General features: G+C 45.1%; 1 protein-coding gene across 1 annotated transcript; it reads right to left on the reverse strand.

Annotated features, from left to right (window-relative positions):
* Positions 1-1,488: 1,488 nt before the first annotated feature.
* LOC113888090 lies at positions 1,489-13,944 on the reverse strand. The gene is made up of 5 exons (XM_027535416.1): positions 13,836-13,944; positions 12,905-13,069; positions 12,120-12,598; positions 4,092-4,212; positions 1,489-3,132 (listed from the first exon to the last, which is right to left on the reverse strand). The coding sequence occupies exons 1-5, from the start codon at positions 13,942-13,944 to the stop codon at positions 3,017-3,019; spliced, it is 990 nt and encodes a 329-aa protein (XP_027391217.1). The 3' UTR covers positions 1,489-3,016.
* Between the last annotated feature and the right edge of the window lie 402 nt (positions 13,945-14,346).

Raw genomic sequence — 14,346 nt, forward strand, 5'->3', positions numbered from 1 at the left:
CTCTCCTTATTTAACTTACATACAGAGTACATCATGAGAAATGCTGGACTGGATGAAGCGCAAGCTAGAATCAAGATTGCTGGGAGAAATTACAATAACCTCAAATATGCAGATGACACCACCCTTATGGCAGAGAGCAAAGAAGAACTAAAGAGCCTCTTGATGAAAGTCAAAGAGCAGAGTGAAAAAGTTGACTTAAAACTCAACATTCAGAAAACTTAGATCATGTCATCTGGTCCCATCACTTCCTGGCAAACAGATGGGGAAACAGTGGAAACAGTGACAGACTTTATATTTTTCGGTGCCAAAATCATGCAGATGGTGACTGCAACCATGAAATTAAAAGATGCTTGCTCCTTGGAAGAAAAGTTTTGACCAACCTAGACAACATATTAAAATGCAGAGACATTCCTTTTCTAACAAAGGTCCATCTAGTCATAGCTATGGTTTCTCTGGTAGTCATGAATGGATGTGAGAGTTGGACTATAAAGAAAGCTGAGCACCACAGAATTGATGCTTTGAACTGTGCTGTTGGAGAAGACTCCTCAGAGTCCCTTGGACAGCAAAGAGAACTAAGTCGTCCATCCTAAAGGAAATCAGTGTTGAATGTTCATTGGAAGGACTGATGCTGAAGCTGCAACGTCAATATTTTGGCCATGTGATCTGAAGAGCTGACTCACTTGCAAAGACCCTGATATTGGGAAAGATTGAAGGTGGAATGAAAAGGGCATGACAGAGGATGAGATGATTCCTTGGCATTACCAACTCAATAGACATAGATTTGAGTAAACTCTGGGCATTGGTCATGGAAAGGGAGGCCTGGTGCGCTGCAGTCCATGAGGTTGCAAAGAGTCAGACACAACTGAGCAACTGAATTGAACTGAACTGAACAATGTTGTTTAGAGAAGGCAATGGCACCCCACTCCAGTACTCCTGCCTGGAAAATCCCATGGATGGAGGAGCCTGGTAGGCTGCAATCCATGGGGTCACTGAGGGTCGGACACGACTGAGTGACTTTACTTTCACTTTTCACTTTCATGCATTGGAGAAGGAAATGGCAATCCACTCCAGTGTTCTTGCCTGGAGAATCCCAGGGACGGGGGAACCTGGTGGGCTGCCATCTATGGGGTCACACAAAGTCGGACATGACTGAAGTGACTTAGCAGTAGTAGCAGCAGAACAACGTTGTTTAGTTTATATCATGATTTTTGTCTTCTGGAAAAGTTTATTTTTTTAATGCTTTATTTTATATTGGAATATAATTGGTTAGCAATGTTGCATTAACTTCCAGTGTACAGCAAAGTGTACACACACACATATATATAACACACACACACATATATAGATATATGTATATATACATATTCTTTTTCAAATTATTTTCCCATTTAGGTTCTTACAGACTATTCAGCAGAGTTCCCTGTGATATAGAGTTTTAGGTTATCCATTTTAAATAGAGCAGTGTGTACACATCAATCCAAAACATACTTAATTGATATATGTCTTTTATTATAAGTCACTTTAAATCAGCATGGGAAATAATCAGATTGTACATTTTGCTAATGGTAATATTAATTAGTAAAATATTCCGTAGGCACAATACCAGACATTCGAACACAAGTGTCTTTTAACTTGAAAATCAAAAGCATAGGAAAGTATTGAGTAAAAGAGTCTTCCCCCAAAAAGAACTGGCACATTCTCTTTACTGACAGGAAAAACAAGAATGTTAATAACTGAACTATAATGAAGACTTTAAGTTAAACTAGTTAAAACTGAACATTATATTTTCTATAAATTGATGTTTGACTCAGGCGCTTGCTAATTTATCTTCCATGCTTATAGAGTACAGGCAAGAGCATTTTGACTTTCATAATTACAAAATATCCTGAGAGAAAATTAATTTTGTTAGCAAATAGCAAATAATTTAGTTACTGTTCTTTTTGAAATATATTTTCTTCAATGACTATACCAACATATATTATCATTGTTCTCTCTTTCTAACATTATATAAATGGATTCATTCGAATCTCAATGGAGAAGAGGCACAGACTATTCAAAACTTGAATAATGAACATGTAGTTTTTTTTAAAACAATATGAAGAAGAAACATAATAAAGTTAAGATTCTAATAAAATATGTAAATGCTTGTAAGAAAACTTCATGATAAATGTGCCACTACATCTGCAACTGGTATTAATATCTACTTGGTTCACATCTAGTAAGTATATAAGATAATCAAAACAAACCAAAAATAAGGGGGAGAAGTTCATGCTGAACTGAAACTTGTGTAGAGCCACTAAACAATAGTGGACAAAGCAATACTCAGGAAAAGAAAATGTCAGTGTTGCTCAATTAAAATATTTTTTTTCCAATCTACATGATTTCAAGTTATGAGTCCTTCATGAAAATATTATGGGAGAACTAATTAAGCAAAGTAAGCACTGATGGTATAAACAGCAGCAGAAGTTTTGCTGAGCAGATCTATTTAAACCTCAGATTAAAGATAAAACACCTAAAGAACTGATGGTAATAAAACACAATGGAAATGTTTCAATGGAAATATGGAAATAAGATCACCTTTTAGAGTATACTGGTGAAATTAGAGCAATGAGATACCACTACACACTTATCAGAAAGGTCAAATACAAAAATCTGACAAAGCATTTACCGGCAAAGATAAGGAACAACAGGAACTCTCATTTGTTGTTAGCGGGATTACAAAATGGTAGAGTCACTTTGGAAGCAATCTCTTACAGAGCTAAATATTGTCATACCACATGATCTAACAATTACCCTCCTAGTTAGTTCACCCAATGATTTGATAGCTAATGCCCACATAAAAACATGCACATCGATTTTATAACAGCTTAATTCATGCTCTCTCTCTCTCACACACACAAATTGGAAGCAACCAGTTCAGTTCAGTTCAGTTCAGTCTCTCAGTCGTGTCCGACTCTTTGCGATCCCATGAATTGCAGCATGCCAGGTCTCCCTGTCCATCACCAACTTCCGGAGTTCACTCAAATTCATGTCCATCCAGTTGGTGATGCCATCCAGCCATCTCATCCTCTGTCGTCCCCTTCTCTCCTCCTGCTCCAATCCCTCCCAGCATCAGAGTCTTTTCAAAGTGTCCTTTAATAGATGTATGGATAAACAAATAATGGTACATTAACATAACAGAATATTATTCAAGAATAAAAAGAAACAAGCTATCAAATAACAAAAAGAAATGGATGAAACCTGAATGAATGTTATTAAGTAAAGTAAGCTAGCCTTGAATAGGTTATATACTGCATGCAGCCAATTGTACAACATTCTGGGAAAGGTAAAACTGCAGAGAAGATAAAAAAAAATATCAGAGGTTTTTTCTTTTGCATCACAATAGTTCTACTAGTCTGGATACAGTATGTCAACCTTCAACAATTCCTCTTCTACAATGACACACAAATCCACTCAAACTGGAGTCATTGCCCCAGAGCTCATATACTGTAATGTTATTCTGTGCGTCTGCAGGAACCTCGACATTGGCAGAGTTGAGGTTAGGACCAGTTAGTAGTTTCAGACTCCACACCCTGGACACACATTTCACAAGGTCCATCTCAAGCAGGATTAATGTATCAAACATATAGTCTTTTTCTGGGGAAGCTTTTTTTCTTTTTCTTTCCCAGAGAGCCAAATGAACCACCCTAACGGGCAGGAGGAGTCTGCAGATTACTCTCGCCACTTTCTCCTGCCAACTACACTGTCACATATATCAGGACAATGAAAAAAAAAAGCCAGAGCAACTCAAACCAGTCTTGGGCATGCTCTGATAGATTCTGCCAAATTAGAACGTGTCCTCTGCAGAGGACCCTACCCTGGAGCTCCCCTGAGCCAAGAGGAAATGGCTCCTGGTGTACTGGTCTGCCCTGGCACCTGGAGACTGAGGACCAGGAAGGGCTGGGCCCTTGGTGATGTCATAAAGGGCCCATGTGGCCATTGTGAAAGGAGGTTTGTAGGGCCAACTGGAAGTAGGGCTTAAAGGTAAATGGGGACATTTTCAGCGAGCAAGTGAAAAAGAGTTTGGGAGTGACAAAATGCCATCTCCTTACCAGTGTATTCTTTCTGAACCTGATGTTCTACTGGAAGGGTGGATCCGTCTTCTATTCTCATTATTCCATTTGTTGAATCCAGATGCTGGGCTGAGCAGAACAGAGCCCTGGGCATGTGTCCCTGTGGAGCAGAGAGCCAAGTGAGAAAGAAAGATATTAAAGCAGAGGTCAGAAACTAGGAGCCACGTATATGTTTTGTGCGGACTACACTCTTTCTATAAATGACTGTGGTCAGTTGCTAAGTTGTGTCTGAGTCCTTAAGACCCCATGGACTGTAGCCCAACACGCTCCTCTGTCCCTGGGATTTCCCAGGCAAGAATCCTGTAGTGTGTTACCATTTCCTTCTCCATGCATAAGGGATGTTTTAGGGCAGTGAAACTATTCTGTATGATGTTATGGTAAATACATGGTATTACATGTTTGTCAAAACCCATAGAATCTTAACAGCAAAAAAAGAGAATCAATGTATGCATATTTAAAAAAACATTTGACATCAAGAATGGAATGCAGAATTTGACCAAACAATCAAATTATATTACAATTATATGAAACCACCTCACTAAGATCCGTTGAATTAAGTAACTTTGGAAATGAATAGATTTTACAAGACTGAAATCAAAAGATAAAACCACTGAAATCTAGTTGGTAGTGTTTTTTCTCATAGAAGTATAGGTTAACAATCCTGATACTGTTACACATGCATACATGAATTGAACAGTTTAATATATGGCACATGAATATTCATAATTATATTTCTTTGGTTAGCTGAAAGGGTCTAAGAGGAGTGATACTCTCAAATAATGAAAGAAAGAAGCACAGATCTTGGTTCCCAATACTGATTTCCAATAAAAGGAACCAGGCTTCTTGGAGGAATTAGTGATTGTAGGGCTCAGGGAGGAAATATAGAAGAGGAGTCTGGGGGAACTTATTCTATCAAAAAGGAAATGCTAAAAATATAATAATAAAAAAAAAGCCCCAGAATAACGAGGTTATGTCAAAGAAGACAGGAATGAGCTTCAAATGTCCAAAACTGTTAACAAGGTGAGCAATATAATAAATTAGTAAGTCATCTTTTGGGATTATACCCCAAACTATAAAATGAATATCTATGGGCCATACTGATATAATTAAATGATTGAATACATGTGAGACAATAGACCAATTTCCCATGAAGAAGAATTTCAGATAGTTGGCATAGATAATTCGACTTTTAGGGAGGTGGAGTGTAACTCCCTGTTCCTGAAGAGTGAGTTACATGTAGTGACTTCCTTCCAAAAAATACAACAATATGGAGAGGGATAAAAAGGAGTAACTTAACAGTGATATAACCTGACAAACACTACTTCAGCCAGGTGGTAAAAATCAGCATTACCAGTGATAAGCCTTGTTGATTATGTCACACGATTAAAAGGACATTCCACCTCTGCATTCTTCTTCCCCCAAAACCATGAAGTGACAGTGAATGTGAAAGTTGCTCAGTCGTGTCCAACTCTTCAAAACACCATGGACTACACTGTCCATGGGATTCTCTAGGCCAGAATACTGGAGTGGGTAGCCTTTCCCTTCTCTAGGGGATCTTCCAACCCAGGGATCAAACCTAGGTCTCCTTCATTGCATATGGGTTCTTTACCAGCTGAGACACAAGGGAACCTCCCCCCAAAAAATCCGTAGTCCCAAGCTAATAGGAAAATCATCAGACAAATCCAAATTGGGAAACATTTTATAAAATACCTGATCAGTTCAGTTCAGTTCAGTTGCTCAGTCCTGTCCCACTCTTTGTGACCCCATAAATCGCAGCACGCCAGGGCTCCCTGTCCATCACCAACTCCCGGAGTTCACTCAAACTCACCTCCATCGAGTCAGTGATGCCATCCAGCCATCTCATCCTCTGTCATCCCCTTCTCCTCCTGCCCCCAATCCCTCCCAGCATCAGTCTTTTCCAATGAGTCAACTCTTCGCATGAGGTGGCCAAAGTACTGGAGTTTCAGCTTTAGCATCATTCCTTCCAAAGAAATCCCAGGGCTGATCTCCTTCAGAATGGACTGGTTGGATCTCCTTGCAGTCCAAGGGACTCTCAAGAGTCTTCTCCAACACCACAGTTCAAAAGCATCAATTCTTTGGTGCTCAGCCTTCTTCACAGTCCAACTCTCACATCCATACATGACCACAGGAAAAACCATAGCCTTGACTAGATGGACATTTGTTGGAAAAGTAATGTCTCTGCTTTTGAATATGCCATCTAGGTTGGTCATAACTTTCCTTCCAAGGAGTAAGCATCTTTCAATTTCATGGCTGCAGTCACCATCTGCAGTGATTTTGGAGCCCAAAAAATAGTCTGACACTGTTTCCACTGTTTCCCCATCTATTTCCCATGAAGTGATGGGACCAGATGCCATGATCTTCATTTTCTGAATGTTGAGCTTTAAGCCAACTTTTTCACTCTCCACTTTCACTTTCATCAAGAGGCTTTTTAGTTCCTCTTCACTTTCTGCCATAAGGGTGGTGTCATCTGCATATCTGAGGTTATTGATATTTCTCCCGGCAATCTTGATTCCATTTTGTGTTTCTTCTAGTCCAGCGTTTCTCATGATGTACTCTGCATATAAGTTAAATAAGCAGGGTGACAATATACAGCCTTGACATCCTCCTTTCCCTATTTGGAGCCAGTCTGTTGTTCCCTGTCCAGTTCTAACTGTTGCTTCCTGACCTGCATACAGATTTCTCAAGAGGCAGGTCAGGTGGTCTGGTATTCTCATCTCTTTCAGAATTGTCCACAGTTTATTGTGATCCACATATCAAGGTCATAAAAAATAAGAAAAGTATGTGAAATTGTCACATCCAAGAACATGAAAGTCATGGCTACTACATGAATGTGGGATCCAGGGTGAGTTCCTGGCACAGAAAAAAGATATTAGGTAAAATTTAAGAAAATCTTAGAGGAAAAATCTTAGAAATAATGTAGCCACTCTAGTTTATAACAATATGGTTGATATTAGGGAACTTTCTGATATAAGGAAAATATCTTTGCTTTCTTGTGAATCTAAAATCTTTCCAAGGTTTTTTAAAGTTTATTTTCAAATCATAGAGCAATAGAGGCAACATTAACATTGTTTCCTGATGATACAATTGTGTATCTGGTGACTCCAAGTGAAAAGTACTCTATACAGTTAGCCTTTCCTATCCATGTGTTTCACATCCAAGGATTCATTCAACTCTGGATTAAAAATGTATATTAAAAAAAAAAAAAAAAAACTCCAGAAAGTTCCAAAAGTCAAGCTGCAAATTTAACACATGCTGGCAACTGTTTACATATCTTTTACATTGTATTAGGTTCATAAGAAATTTAGAGATGTTTTAAAGTATATGGGAGGATGTGTGTAGTTTATATGCAAATACTAAAATGATATGATACTTATTTAAGGGACTTGAATGTCTGTGGATTTCGGTATCTGCTTGTTGGCAGGGGTGTCCTAGAACCAATCTCCCACAGATATCCAGGGAAAGCTGTATCTTAAAGGAATTGACCTAGATGGCTGGTTAAAAATAATAATATATAAAACAGTGTTCCTAAATAACAAGTAATTACATTTATAAAGGAAGACACCATTTATAATAGCTACAAACAGATAAATATTAAGATTGTATTTAAGAACAAATATGCAATAGCTATTTGAAGAAAAATCTGAAATGCTACTGAAAAATGCAATGAAATGGAAAGATATCACTTCGGGGAAGATGAAAATATTTTATACAGATATCAATTGTCCCCAGATTATTCTATAATTACAATAAGATTTTAGCAAGAATACTAATATGTTTGGTGTGGGAAATAAGCTTATTCTAAAACGTATGTGGAAAAATAAACATGTAATAAGAGGCAGGACATTTCTGAAAAAGAATAATGAGCATGAAGGCTATACTTACCAGATTTTAAAGCATGTGGATAGCTGACATACTTACATAGAGAAGTACCGTTTTACAACTAGTACTGGTACATGGCTAGCCTTAGTTCATGAGGTAACAAGTGAAAGCAGAAATCAACTACACACACACATATACACACATACAGCTTTTGTCTGAATGTGGCACCCCCAAAATTTATGTTTTGATAATTAGGCTGTACTTAAGTGTCTGTGGAAATGAGAACCATTCCACTTTCCTCTGACAAGGTGGGCTTAAAGCACCTTGAAGAACATTTAATTCTGGGCCACCTACAAGAAAACTTCCATCCCACTTTATTTTCTCAGTGTTCATGTAGCTTGCCTCAGTTTCCTAGTTTCCAGTCTGAAACCCCTGTCTTCAGACTGTGAGAATGCACTGAATACACTTGCCCTTGCTCCTCTTGGAGCTGTCTTTTACCATTTTGAAGACTCACATTGGTCTGCTCCATATTCCCTGAACATGCCTATATAGACTCCTCCCCAGGCAGCAAAACCCTTATGCTTTATGATGTCAGCAAGTCACTTCCCCAGGCAGTGGTGGCCGTGGCTGAGCCTTGACATCACACAGCCTCATTCTGACACCATCGTCATCTCTCTAAATTCACACTGATGTTGTCACATGTCAGGGGTAGTGTGTCACCTACAAATCTGGCTTCACAGCCACAGTGTTCAGGCTTTCATTCTGTTCTCTCTCACCTTTCAACATTATCTAGTTTTAATATCTTCCCTAAAATTCCTCCTTGATAATTCAGCCCTATTTAAGTGCCTGTGCAAATGAAGATCATTCCACTTTCCTCTTAAAAAGTGGTCTTAAAGCACCTTGAAGTCCATTTAATTCTGGGCCACCTACCAGAAAACTTCCATCCCATCTCCTTTTCTGTGTTCACCTAGCTCTCTCTCCTCAGTTTTCCCATTTCCAAACTGAAACCCCTGTCTTCAGGCTGTGAGATTGCACTGTATAAGCTTGACCTTGCTGCACTTGGAGCTGTCTCTTGACATTTTAAAGGCTCGCAGTGGTCTGCTCAAGAGCCCCTGAGCACCCCTATACATAACCCTCCTCACAGGGCAACACACTTATTCATTATGAAGTCAGCAAGTCATATCATCCAGCCAATGGTGGCCCTGGGTTAGGCTTGACATCACAAAGCCTCATCCTGACACCTCTAGGGGAGGATGGCCATAAATTCAGATGGCTTGGTGGGATAAAAGGTTCATTTATGCTCCTTATGAGACCACGAAACTCACCTACATCTTCATCTCTCTTACTCCACACTATTTGAAAAATGGCAGGGTTAGTATTTCTCTTACATACCTGGCTTCACAGCCACAGTATTCAGGCATTCATTCTGTTCCTTCTCACCTTTCACCGTTATCTAGATTTTAATATCTTGTCTAAAATCCCTTCATGATAATTAGGCTGTATTTAAGTGTCTGTGGAAACGAGAATCATTCCACTTTCCTCCTACAAGGCGATCTGAAAGCACCTTGAAGGCCATCTAATTGTGGACCACCTACCAGAAAATTTTCCCATTCCACCTCTTCTCAGTGTTCACATAGCTCTCCTCAGGTTTCCAGTTTCCAGTCTGAAACCCCTGTCTTCAGGCTGTGAGAATGCACTGAATACATGTGCCTTTCCTCCACGTGCTGTCTTTTGCCATTTTGTTTTTGCAGTGGTCTGCTCCAGGGCCCCTGAACACCCCTATATACATCCCTGCCCAGGAAGCACACCCTTAAGTTTTATAAGGTCATCCATTCACTTCCATAGCCAATGGTGGCCCTGGGTGAGCCTTGACATCACAAAGCCCCTTCCTGACACCTCTAGGGCAGGATGGGGAGAAATTAAGATGGTTTGGTGGGATAAAAGAAGTATTTTGAGTGCCCCTTATGAGCCCGCGAACCTCACCTGCCATCTTCATCTCTCTAACTCAATACTGATGTGTCACATGGCAGTGGTAAGTGTGTCTCCTCCGAAACTGGTCTCACAGCCACAATATTCATGTTTTCATTCTGTTCTCCCTCACCTTTCACCATTATCTAGTTTGTAATATTTTGCCTAAAATCCCTCCTTGATAATTAGGCTGTGTTTAAGTGTCTGCTTTCCTTGTACAAGGTGGTCTTAAAACACCTTGAAGTCCATTTAATTCTGGGCCACCAACCAGAAAACTTCCATCCTACCTCCTTTTCTCAGTGTTCACGTAGATCTCCTCAGTTTTCCAGTTTCCAGTCTGAAACCCCTGTCTTAAGGCTGTGAGAATGCACTGAATTCACTTGCCTTTGCTCCACTTGGAGCTGCTGTTTGCAGTTTTGAAGACTGACAGTGGTCTGCTCCAGGGACTGCCCCTGTACCAACGGGGGACGCCTACACCACCCAGGCAGTTTTGTGCTTCATCCATGTGAGAATTGGTGAGGCTGCCGCCCCCTGCAATGGCCCTGTGACCCCGAGGACCCTTTGTCTCTCCTCTGCATGAGGGGCAGGGGGTGTTGGCCTCCATGGGCCACAGAGACGCCCCCTCTCACAGGCACAGTGTGCAGCTCTTTGGAGCCAAGCTTGCGTGTGCCACTCGCCTGCCCCCTCCTCACCAGTCTTACTCTTGCCACCCGTCTAGGTCTGCTGGGGCTGTTCCTAGCCCCCCTCATCTTGCGGAGTTTGTGGGCAATTCCTGGCCTCCCCTGGCACATGGCTGCATCCCTCCCAGCTGCTTCACATAACCATCTCCTTCCTGGGTCTTCACATCCCCTCTGTCTGCACCTGTGTCCCAATTTCCCCTTTGTAGAAGGACACCAGTCACACTGGGTTTGGGTCACCCTAATGGCCCCATTTTAGCTTGATCACTTCTGAAAAGAAACCCCCCCAAACAAGGTAACAATTCTGCATTCTCGCTAACAGGGTAGGGTTCCAACATATGAATTTGTGGGGACACGTTCAGCCTGTAAAAGGACCCCCATCGTCTGCTGTTTCTCTATCAGGGGTTGTGTCACTGGGCTCATCACTAACTGCACCTCCTTGGCTTGTGAAGAGGGTGAGAATGGGGCCTCCCCAGCCCCGCCACAGTGGGTGTGTGCAGGGGTAGGGGGTAGCACCGGGGAGGAAAGCCCTCTGGAGGGGTGGGAGCAGGGAGGGGTTGGCCTGTCCTGTGCATGGCACTGTACCCCACCCCCTGCCCTTTGGGCCCTTTCAGCCTCCATTGTCCTCACTGCCTCTCCCTGCTGTGCAACCCAGGTCAGCCCACGGGGTCACCCTGGACACCATGGGGCGAGTGCTCTGCCTCTTGTGGCCCAGCCCGGCACCATAGACACTGCTTCTGCACCAGACCCCCCGGTGGAGTGCCATCCAGCATGGCCCCACTGCCCCTGTTGGCCTCGGCGCCCCTTCTTTGCCCAGGCCCCGAGGCAGAGGAGGAGCCCTGCCTCCTGCTGGAGTGTGACCGTGCATCCCATGGAACCCAGATGTGCCCGTCACCTTGGCCCAGCCAAGCCCAGCCCATCGCCACTGCTTCCTCTTGTATTCCCTGGGAGCTGGAGGCTGGGATACTAGGGGACCCTGGTCCAGCTGTAGCCAGAGCTGTCGGGGGGCGGGGGAGGGTCTCCGGAACCGGACCTGAGCTTGTGACCAGCCCCCACCCCAGGGCCTGGGGGATTACTGCGAAGGGCCTCGGACCCAGGGGGCGGCCTGCCAGGCTCTGCCATGCCCAGGTACCTGCCAGGGACGGCGATGGAGGTCAAGGAAGAGAGGTGGGAAAGCTGCAGGGGGCATTCTGGGGAGGCGAGCGGGGAGGTGGTGGGGCGGGGGAGTGACCTGCACACCTGTTACCCACCCAGCGCCCTCCCCCGTGCAGTGACCAACTGCACCGCCATTGAAGGAGCCAAGTACAGTGCCTGTGGTCCTCCCTGCCCTTGCTCCTGCAATGACCTTGTGGTGAGTCTGGGCTCCTCACGGTGACGTTGCTGGACGGCAGGGTGTGGCCCCTGTGACCTGGGGCCGTCCGCGGTTGGGGGGAAGGATAGGGGTCAGCACCCAGCTGGCCTGGCTCCTGGTTCTCGAAAGCAGTGGGAGTGAGCCTCATGTAGCAGCCCTTGTCGTCCTTACCTCATATCCGTTTCTCGGTTGACAAGTTTTATGATAGAAACAGCAGGAACACACAGGAAAAGGGCCGTCCTCTTGGTGGATCATCCGAAACCCCCCCGCGTGGGGCGCGTTGGTGAGCTGACCTTGACCCTGTGCGCGCACGAGTGCGCATGCGTGTGTCGGGGCTTGGGGCCAGTCCAGGACCATGGAGAGGGGACGCAGGCCAGCCGCCTGCAGGGGTGCGCGGTCCAGTGGCGCCTGCGCAGTGGCGAGGAAGCGGTCCCGAGTGAAAAGATGCTGGAGCAAACAGCTAGGGCGAAGGGATGGCGCTTTGAGAAGCTCTGCTTGGACCTGTCCGAGGGCGGGAGGCTCCACACGGAGGCGGGAGGAACAGGACCCGGTGCCCGGTCCCGGCCTCTCACATTGAGCTCCGGCACCTTCCCAAACGCCCACCACTCCCGCCAGCTTTCCGGTCCCTGGCCCCCTCCGTCTTAGGAGATCTGTGTTGATCCTCACTCAACTCTCCACGGGGCCCATCGTCTGGCGGATACGCGGTACAGGGAAGCTCCTCGCAGGCTGTCTCTTCCCCACTCCCCTGGAGAAAAAACTCCAGTGAAAGCTCGGCATAAACTGTGTTTAGAAAAGACAGCTATGAACTGGAGCATCGCACTTCCCCTCCTCTGCCCCCCGCAGTCTCCTTCTTTACTTCATCGTGGCTCCCAGGCGCCCCTCCTCCATCCCACAGCAGTCCCCTTGGACCCCGCATTCCACTGACCCAGGGCCCTCCCTTCCTTGTCCTCCAGCACTGCGTTTGGCGCTGCTAGCCCGGCTGTTACTGCCCTCCCAGGCCAGGTGCTGAGTGCCGATGGCTCCGTCTGCGTGCAGCCGGGTCACTGCAGCTGCCTGGACCTGCTGACTGGGGAGCGGCACCGTCCGGGCGCCCAGCTGGCTAGGCTCGACAGCTGCAACTACTGGTGAGGGCCGGGGGTGGGGCGTATGGGCAGGATGCCACAGGTGAGGGCAGGGCTAGTCCACTCCGTGTCTCGTGCACCCAAGCTCTCCCAGTCTCAGCTGATGCACACTAGGCTCCCATAAGCCCTGAGAAGATGCAGCAGGTACCCTAACCCCTGATCTGATAGGTTTGGCAACTGAGGCAGCCAGCTCTGGGGGTCTGGGAGACTTCAGAGCACTAGACTTGTGCTTTGAGGGGGCAGGGGTTGGCGGTGTGGTGTTTCCTCCTACTGTCTAGCCTCCTTCAGCTGCAGACGACCTGTGGTCACCTCACCATAAGACCGAGTCTGTAGGATACCTGAGAGTGCCTTGAGTGGGTCAGAGAGCAGGGGCTGCAGGTGCTGGAGAGGGGGGAGTGGGGACTGAGACCTCAGAGGGCAGTGAAGGTGATTGAGCTCTTCATTCACCTTGGAACACTAACTACAGAACTTTGTGCCTCAGAATTTCTTCAGTTTCTTTAGGTGGGACTGTCCTGAGAAGCTTCCTTGGTCAAATTTGCTTAGATGTGCTTATTCACCCTCACGGTTACCCTGGCCATCTGGGGAAAACAAGAGAGGGAGCACAGAAGGGCATTGGTTTGGGGAAGAGGGTGAAGACGGATGGGAGTGATGGCGTAAGGAAAAGGGGTGTGGGCAGAGGAAAGGGCTATGTGCCAGGCAAGGACAGAGCAGGGGGTATATGAGGTGGTATCAGTGGGCAAGAGGACCATGGGAGAGTTCAGCTCACCTTGACTTGTTTTGGACCTCAGTTGATAGGAGGTCTTCATCTTTTCCTCCTGGGTATCTAGAGCTGGCTGTTCCAAAACAACTCTAGAGCCTTGTGGCTTCTCAGTCATCTTAGTCATTTTGAAGACTCCCAGTGGTCTGCTCTAGAGCCCCTGAGCACCCCTATATATACCCATCCCAGGGGGGCACACCGTTATGCTTCATGAGGTCAGCAAGTCACTTCCCCAGCCAATAGTGGCCCTGGGTGAGCCTTGATATCACAAAGCCCCATCCTGACACCTGTACGGGAGATGGGGAGCAACTCTGATAATTTCGTGGGAGAAACGAGGCATTTGTAATGCCCTTAAGAGCTCTCCAAACTCACCTGCCATCCTCACCTCTCTATGTCACCTCTGATGGGTCACATTGCAGAGCAAGTATGTCGCCTCCAAACTTTGCCACGCAGCCACAGTATTCAGACTTTCATTCTGTTCTCTCACCTTTCACCATTAACTAGTTTTTAATATCTTGCC

Source organism: Bos indicus x Bos taurus, chromosome X, assembly GCF_003369695.1.
Source record: "Bos indicus x Bos taurus breed Angus x Brahman F1 hybrid chromosome X, Bos_hybrid_MaternalHap_v2.0, whole genome shotgun sequence".
NCBI lineage: Eukaryota > Metazoa > Chordata > Mammalia > Artiodactyla > Bovidae > Bos > Bos indicus x Bos taurus.